This window comes from Cucurbita moschata, unplaced genomic scaffold (assembly GCF_002738365.1).
Source record: "Cucurbita moschata cultivar Rifu unplaced genomic scaffold, Cmos_1.0 Cmo_Scf00004, whole genome shotgun sequence".
NCBI classification, from domain to species: domain Eukaryota; kingdom Viridiplantae; phylum Streptophyta; class Magnoliopsida; order Cucurbitales; family Cucurbitaceae; genus Cucurbita; species Cucurbita moschata.
Genome location: NW_019268520.1, coordinates 5675480 through 5684894, shown reverse-complemented (window position 1 = coordinate 5684894; position 9415 = coordinate 5675480). Strand labels below are relative to the sequence as shown.

The window sequence follows — 9415 nt, the reverse complement described above, 5'->3', positions numbered from 1 at the left end:
TTTTTTTTTTTTTTTTTTTTTTTTTTTTTTTTTTTTTTTTTTTTTTTTTTTTTTTTAGTTTATGAGTTATAAAAAGAATAAACAATAATTAAAAATAATAATAAACGAAAAATAAAAATGGAAGGAAGTTTGAGAAAAATAAATGGAATAAATAATATAAAATTTTAAAAAACAATAAAAAAAACATCAATCTTTAAGTAAGAAATACTATCTCTATTAACACGAGACTTTTTGGGAAGACAAAAGTAAAACCACTAGAGCTTATAGGACAGTATCATGAAGATCGCAACACTCACGTTTTCTTTTCCTCCTCTCAAATAAAAAGGAATCTCGCGCTCTGATTGTCCGCCTCTCATTTCTTATCCATTTGTCCTCTATAAGTACGTGGCCACTTTTGATTGGCTATTTCTCAGTTGCCTATCCTTTTTTTTTATTGCGTTAAATTATAATTTTTTTTATCCAATGCTTTCTGAGCTTTTAATTTAATTTAGAACACACCGTCACACATATATTCAAATTTCTATGTAATTGCTCTACGAATTTTAAAAATAGTTAAATATATTAAAATTTTATTACACAAAATTAGTTTAATAATCCATTAAAAAGTTTAAATTATATATAAATAATTTATTATTATTATAAAATCAAATAAACACGTGCTACTTTAGTAATTTGTATGTATGTGTGTGTCAATATCACATTCTAGCAACTTCGTGGTCCAGTCCATTTTTTTGTTTTGTTTTTTATCGTCTTGGGCTCAATTTATTGTGTTCTCAATTTTCGATAATTTAGTATTAGTTTGTGAGCTTTTATTTCGTATTCCTAGATACCATGAACCGATCTTAAATTTTTTTAATATAATTTTATTTGAATTTCATTCTTTTAACTTTGAAATTACTCCATTTAAAATATAATTATTATATTATAACATGTCATCCTTGTGATATGAATTATTAATAGTTAATTAATTCAATTAGTGCCATTTAATTATTTTTCTTTAAATTTTATGTCCCTTGGGAAATGTTGACAAATTATCTCGACTTTTTGAAAGTGAATTTTGTTGACTAGCAATATGAATAATTTAAATATCATATGCCAAATAACGTGTAAAATATGTATTACTATGTATATGCTGATATAATAATAATATGATATTCAATCAACGTGTTTCTAAACAATTTTCAACAAAACGACCTAATTAAATTTTTTTTAAAAATCCCAAAAAAGATTAGGAGTTAATAAATATAATTCGCCGAATAATTTTGAAAATGAGTGATTTCTTTTCTTTAGAAACACGTCACATTCGAACCATATAATGAGGATAACATACAGTGAAAGAACGTGTATTAATTTGTGATTATAGTTTTTACTTTAGAAATGATAAGTAGGTAATACAGTCATATCGCAAAAAAAGTCGAAGATAAATTTAAATGAGAAGGAAAAATCGAGATGATAAATAAGAGAAATCCTACGCATAATCCTAGACGAATATATATATATATATAATATCTTCCCATGTGAATAATAAGGTAATTAAATTAAGAAATGAAAATGTGGTCCCAAAGTACAATTATTTGTTCCATTAATTATTAATAATAGAAGCAAAAAATAAAATGATTTTGGCATCTTGGTGCCATCGTTTTGTATGCTACACTTTCCTCATCTCTTCTTTTTTAATTGTCCAATGTGTGGATAAGGTTTGTTTTTGTAACCATCCCATTGCTAATGCTGTCTCTTTGAGTCTGTTTGCTAATATTGTCTCTTTGAGTCTGATAGAGAGACTATTAGGAATCATAAATCTCCACAATGATACGATATTGTCAACTTTGAGCATATGCTCTTATGACTTTGCTTTGGGCTTCTTTCAGAATGCCTTATACCAATCGAGATCTATTCCTTTCACTTATAAACCCATGATCATTCCCTAAATTAGATAACGTTGGACTCATTCCCAACAATCCTGAACATAGACTTCCACACCCTTTAAAAAATGTTTCGTTCATTTCTTCAAGCAACGTGAGATCTCACAATCCACCTCTTCGAAGCTAGCATGTTTACTGTCACTTGTTCTACTTGTTCTACACTCTAATTGACGTGAGATTTCACCGTTTTTATTTTAACAAAATTAAATAAATAGAGAAAGAAAGAAAGGAAAAAAAAAACGTGCTCCTCATAAAATATTTAAAACAATGTAAGGAATCTTCAATAAATAGAGAAGCTATCCATGGAAGTAGGAGCAAAGAAGTTGAAGAGTTAAAGAGATATTGAGAGAGCGAATATGGAGGGAAAGAAGGTGGCATTGGTGGTGCTGTTAGTGACGATGGCATTTACGAGCTCTTTAGCTCGAAACCAGCTCATCGCCGACGGTAGCAACGACCGAGCTGCGTCCGATGAGTACGATGAGCTGATAAAAATGGCTGAGGGTGCAGCTGAAGCTGCACCGGAACCTGCACCATCGCCGCGGCCGTCATGTTTTGGAAATTTCTGTGGAGGTGGACTACTTCCGTGTGATGAACCCTGCTATTGCTTCATTCCAATGGGTTCGCAGAGGGGATCTTGTGTTGACTTTTAATATCCTTTAGTCAACTCCATGTTATATTATGTATGCTTAAATGCTTGCTTTCATCTCATAATGTCTGCAAAGCTTAAATAAAGTGGAAGAGGTCGGTAAGAACTGGTCTTTTTCTGGTTAATAATTATAATGTTTGGTCTCTACTCAAGTTTCTTTTTTTAACCTCATTTCTTGCGGTGAATACAAATGGTAAAAGTAAAAGTTATAATCCATTAAGGGCCTTTTAAAATTACTTAAGGATTAAATCACGATCTACCAATTCTTGTGCTAATGTTGGGAGAGAGAGATAAGGCTGGAAGAAGGCCAAATTGGTGACCGAGATTTGTGAAGGTAGGTCTGACGAGGATTATTGAGAGTGAGTTTCGATTAATTTAATGAAAAATCACGCGTTTACAAGTGAGGAATACTATCTCCATAGGTATGAGGTCTTTTGGAAAGCCCAAAGCAAAACCACTAGAACTTATTTGGTTAAACAACGAATAACCTAAATATGTACGTATTTACACACACGTATTATATATTTAAGAAGTGAAATTTCTAATATTTTTATAATTTAAAATATTATAGTTTTTAGTTCATAATTTTTTTAAAAGGATTAAATATTAATTAAAAAAAATTAAATATATTAAGTTAAACTTTACAATATAATAAAATTTATCGAGTAAAATAATAAAAACTTCTAAAATTTAAATAATTATAAATAACATTTTATTGATGCTTTAAAAAAAAATAAAAGAATTAATATTCTCTTCAAATTCGGATCAAATATCACACAAAATTGGATTATGGGCTTCGCTGTTGATGGTTAACCGTCCGGCCCAAACTAAACCTAACCAGTGTTTTAGGTCCAATTTTTAGGGCCCGGGCCATCTGTCTTAGGATTAGAGTGAGCCGTTCGATCAGGTTAACTGAGGATCGTTTCCTCGCGCTCCGGAATTTCCATTTCCCTCTTTTTCTCTGAATGAAGTTTCGAGCCAATTTCTTGTTGGAACACAAGCTTGGAGCAGCAAATGCATGGAATGGTGAAGTATAAGTCAGCTAATCTGTAGCAGGAATGAAGGCGAGGATCGTTTTAAGGAAGATTTATGACTACGTTCGGTATGATTTGAAGGAAATTGCATTTCCTTCGTCGCTGCCAGATCCTCCGCATTCAAAGAAGCGTCGAAAGCTTACATGGCGTGAACGATTCTTGGTAAACTATTATTCGTTGACGTACTCGTTTTCTCTTGTTGGCTTTGCAGTTGTTCTACTCTCTCTTGCAAGTATTTAGGTACGGATTGATAAGTCCTAATCTGTGATTGAGAGGAAAAGATACTTGCTAGTGCTACGGGATTGACTGAAGTACTGTTCACTCGATTTCTAATCGAATCTATGATTATTATTTAACTGGTCATTGAAATTCGATTTTACTAAGCTCTTATTCTAAGTATGCTCGTATGTTGATTTTAGGTGTTGAAGGAGGCTTCCAGGTTATATGCTGCAAGCTGGGTGCGGGACATTGGTCCTGAACTGCGACCAAATGACTATAAGGTGGAAGAAAGCGAAAACAAAAAGAATTCAGCAAAAAGTGCACCTAAGGAGAAAGAACCTTCAACACTGGAAGATCTGGGTAACCAACCTTTGTGTTATAGTTTGATTCAGATGCTTTATACTGAAATGAAATATTTTCTTATACTTGTGATCACGTATTCATGATGGGGGAAATTCTTGTCTACCAACTTCTAGATTGGGGTGCCAATTGATTTTTACTTGGAACATGATTTTCAGTGCACATTCTAGTTCCTGGTCAACCAAGCCTGTTGATGCATGAGATAAAATTGCTTCAAGTTCAATCGCTGAATATTGAAATATTCCTTAATATTTAATGCTTGTGAAAGAAATAGTGATAGGTGAAGCTTCATGGTTTTGTAATCTTGTCAAGCATGCCTTGCTATCAATGGAAAGAGCTGAAGATGTGAATAGAATGGTCATAAGTATACTCAATATTTTAGTCCTTGTTTTCTGGTTATTCTTTGCTTCCCCTGTTTAAATTTGATATGGGACTGTGTTCGCAGAGAGGATTTCTTACAACTAGATTATGATACTTATAAATTTATCTCTGTATTTAATTAGATTTAACTCTCATCTCATGGTTGTTGATGTTGATGAGATATCTAACAATCAATCCTCAGGATAGAAATAGCAGCCAAATAACATCAAACAATGATGCTGTGTGGTAATGGTATTCATTTGATTAGATTCTGCCCTTCATATTAAGCCTGTGGGATTATAAGTTGTGCTTGTGTCTCAAATTATATCTCCCTTACTCTTATGCAATACTTCTGAATTCTGAAACTCACTTTCACTCTCTTATTTAATTTTACTGTAGTTATAAGACATTATCGCCTTTGGTAATTTAGAAATCCTACCATAATCCACTAACTAAAGGGGCACAAAGATATAGAATGCTCTGTTATGGTTTCTACATTTATTTTATCAACTAGGAGTTCTAGATTGCAGTTCACATTCCTACTTGTCGGTGTCAATCATTTATTATATCAAAAAGTTATTTAAAGCACAAAAGAGAGGTCAGACAAACAAGGGAACAAAAGAGCTAGAGTTGAATAAATGGAAAAAAGAACAACGAATAATATTTCAAGCAATATTGCTCATCGCAGACATTACCACCTTGGACTGGCCGTGGGACATACATTACTTTTCTCTACACTGTTTATCAGAAATTAAACTGCCGGTGTATCTCAGAAAAGAAGAGACTTGAAGTTCACAGTGATGTGTAGGAGTATGCAACACTCCTCCCACAGAATGCCTCTGTCCTCAAAGATCCTCTTATTCTTCTCGTGCAAAATACTTCACATGCCAAACAAATATTCCCTTTCCCACAAAAGGAGGACTCAGAATAACCTACAACAATCTCTATAATCTTGATTAGGAGCAAGGCTAAACTTAAAGTTTACTAGAATCTATTTTATATTCTTGTAAAAAAAACAAATATTGGCAAAATGTATGATTCCAATCCTCAACAGTTCACCATTGAGGGGAAAGGGAAAAGAAATAGACCATTAGGTAGAGTGTCTGTGTCAAAGTCAGTAGTGTCAATTCTCCCCAGAGCCACTTAATTTAGTAAAACCCTATCTCTCTCACAGAATATCTACATTTCAAAGCTGACTAAAGAAATGAGAATTTGGTTGAAGGAGAGTTTCTCAGAACAATTCTCAGCACAATTTATGTATAATAGCCATTTTAGAAAATGTTGGGTTCAGTGTGAGAATATGGTTTAGTTGTATAACTTGAGCGTAAAATGGGAAAAATTAGTTTCAGTAGCAGTGGACCAGTAATGGAGGTTGACAGTTAAAACTGCACACCAATGGCAATGGTTATCCCCGAGATCATGTAGGGTGGTTTAGACCCTAACAGTGTGTGTCTTATACTATATTGTGTGTGTTCCCCAATGTACTAAAGAACTCTGTACTTAAAAATTGGTCTCATCATGACAAACACCCCTATAAACCATCGTTTTCTTTATTTAAGTTAATCATGAATTTCAAGTTTTCTTATGCTGTTGTCTTTTCTTTAGCAGTACATTGATTTAGGTGCATCTTCTGTTGCAATTAGATTTTCTTTACGTTTTCTTTTCCTTTCAACCTGTTTTTACGATTTTTCCTATTTATTGGATTGGATTGTTCCTGATTAGATTGCCATTTTTCTTTTGTTGGAAAAATAAAAAAACCAGCCATGGCTGCAAGAGGAGGAATGGAAACATTAAAACCAGCTTTGCAGCGGGTGTATATGACTAAAGCTTCTGCATATAGAGACGCTCTGAAAAATTTTATAGATGGCTATCAAGAAGGTATTCAGCAAGTCATGGAGAAAAAGAAAATTTCTGATTCCGAGAAGGGAAGCGAAAAAATGAAATAAAAATTTCTGATCGTATTGATGTTTTATGTAAAAGCTACAGAATTGTGACTACACTAGTTTAGAGGATTGGGCAGCTCAATTTCTAGTTCTAAAAATTGGTTTAGATTTTTTGTGTCGTTTGCGCGGTGCAATTTGAAATTCATACTGTTTTAAGCACCACCTATTTATTCACACGAACACACGCGGTCATAAGAAAGGGTAGCAAATTCAACCTTTATGTTCCCTAAAGAACTAGTTGCATGATTTTTTTTTAATTTTATTATTATTATTATTTCCCCTACTATTGTCAGTTATTTTGGAGTTCTTAGTGACTTAAATTGCTTACAAGGCATGGAGATATTAGTGTGAAGGAAGCTGTTTTTGGCTGCTAAATGAATAATTCAGCAGTTCTTTTCTTGTTTCTACCTATGTGGTCTTCCTTTGGGACTCTCAAGGCCTTTTATCCTTCGTCCTTTTGGAGGTTGGATTGTTGGTCCAAACTTACTCCTGGCACATTTGAGAAAATGTGTGAAATTCGCAAAAGACCACAGGGACATAACTTCTGCTCCCATAAGGTTTGATTTACCATTTATCTCAAAGTTGGATAATTTTTCCTAACACTTCAGGCATGAATTGCACATTGCAGCTGGCCCCTGCGTTCACGTTAATAACACTCTGGCTTTTCAATTATGTCTTGAGGTATCTGCATGGTGGATTGAGTTTCCAGTGCAACCATAACTCTTTGTTTTGACAAGAAAGAGTTGAACGCTGATTTTGCAAATTGAGAAAGAAACGTAGTGGCAGAGTTAGGTCATAAGATGCTGTGGAGATGCTCAAGTACATTTTATTATGGTGGGAGGGAAGGTTGAAAATGACTGGCATGAAGGGCCCATTTATAATTGGGTTCTTGTTATTAACAAATGAGCTCCCAATGTCGAGCTACAATTTGACTTTCCCAACGAAGCCTGAATTGTTGAAAACTAATGAGGTACTGCCAATTGCTTCATATTTTTTATGCTTTTTTTAGGACTACATTTTAAAAAGGAATCAATTGTGCGGTTGCTCAGTATCGTGTCTGCTGTCTAGTTTCATGCTTGCCGTTGTTCTTATCTTTTCAGTTTTCAAGCACATGGTTCTTGCAAGCCTTATTGTGATACTTGGTTAACAGTTTTTTTTCCTAAACGAGAGTGACAATATGATAATATTTTCCCTCGAGTTATTTCTTGTCAGAGAATTGATTAAGGTCGCATGAGCCGAACTCCCATATTCACATCAACTTATGCAGCCCTTGAAATGTAAATTTTTCGATTACCTTTTGGGTGAGTACAAATATTGACTATGCTGATTTTTGGTTTTGTTTGTCACTGTCTTCAAGGGTATTCTTGAGTCGCAAATGATCTGATCGATGAAAAGATGAAGTGGAATGGACCGTGAACGAATTATCACAAGCTGTTACTATATGCGTACTGTACTTAGTCAGCATAATTGAGTTATGCTTGCCCAACATATCCCTAAAGTAGAGTCTTTTCATTCTTTGATAAGCCATTTCTTCAATGCAAATGATAGCTTGCACACATCTGGGGACCCCCACTATCAAAGCCACTGATGGAGATTAGAAAATCATCAACCAGAGAGGTCAATGGCTACCTCTTTTGTCCGAACATTTATGGGCCTCGCTAGCAAGATCTCCTTATCTTTTCATCATTCGCACAGGTAATAATATGCTGATATTATGTCTAATTCAACCTCTAGTTAATGTTATGTTTTTTATAATTCTGCAAGTTGTACTGAACATTTGCACCGCATTGTAGATGCTGTAGACACAACACAATTCCATGCTAATCATCAATGCATGATCTCATTACTTGCTTTTCCCAAAACGTAAATATGTTAACAAAAAAAAAAGAGGCTATTATACATTTTGTCTAACCAACTCATAGACACCTCACCGTTGACTGTTTTCATTTGTTCTATAGCCTACACTACAAATACAGAGTCGAAATGTAACAAAATATGTCAGTATACTATACAGTAGATAGTTTTTCTGATTGGGGCTGTGTTGATTGCAAATGAGCTAGTTGGTTTCTTTGGAGTTATGTGCCTAACGTGCTAAAAAGAACACACTGTCTGTTTGAGAGTATGATGATAGGACTGAAATGGACTCCACAGTTTTTGGCAGACCAATTACAATAGAGTGAGTTGGAAGAGGAGTACAGTTTTTCTGTTTCTACCTTATGTCACTGCTACTTACCTCGATCTGAAATCTGGTAGGTTTCTTCCTTGATGCAAACTTTCTCGAAATATGGCCATGGAGTAAATGTAAAGAGGATTTGTACGCTCACTTTAGCATTTGAGATTGTAGGCTTTTCTAATGAAATACTTTTAAACCATAGTTTAATTTATTATCAAGCAGTCCTAAAATTGTTTAAAATACTTATAGAACCAAACATAAAGTTAACATACTCTCTTGATATGTTGTAATCGGAACTTGTCAAAACATCACGAGTTGAATTCTCTGTTATTTTCTTAGTCATAATAAAAGCATGCTCATCACAACGTTAGTCTTTGGGCGAGGAAACATGAATATGTTCTTTAAGATGTCTTTTCATCCAAAACTGCAATCAATTTTTATCTCCGTATTGAATGCAGGGGCAGACATGGCATGAAATGAACATCCTCTCGATAAGCAGAGCAGATTAGATCACAGATGGATTCACAGAAAAAGGTTGAAAGGACACGACAATTGCGAGGTAAATGCTTATATAATTGAGGTGTGAAAGAAAGGTTAGATTTTGCTAAGACTTATAAAAGATAGTAGTAGGGATAGAGGTAGGCTAGTACGATGGGACTGCCACCGATCCATCCAATCCCACCCACTCAAATAAAGCATTAGCCTCTCCCATACCCTCTCCCCGTGTTCCATTAGTCATATTTTGAGCCTCTCTCAAA

At 34.1% G+C, this 9415-nt stretch overlaps 1 protein-coding gene across 1 annotated transcript; it reads left to right on the top strand.

The window, feature by feature from the left end:
* The first annotated feature begins 3479 nt into the window (after positions 1 to 3479).
* On the top strand, positions 3480 to 6715 carry LOC111441792. The gene is made up of 3 exons (XM_023078902.1): positions 3480 to 3764; positions 4022 to 4181; positions 6303 to 6715. Exons 1-3 carry the CDS (start codon positions 3627 to 3629, stop codon positions 6485 to 6487), a joined length of 483 nt encoding a protein of 160 aa, XP_022934670.1. The 5' UTR covers positions 3480 to 3626; the 3' UTR covers positions 6488 to 6715.
* Positions 6716 to 9415: the final 2700 nt, after the last annotated feature.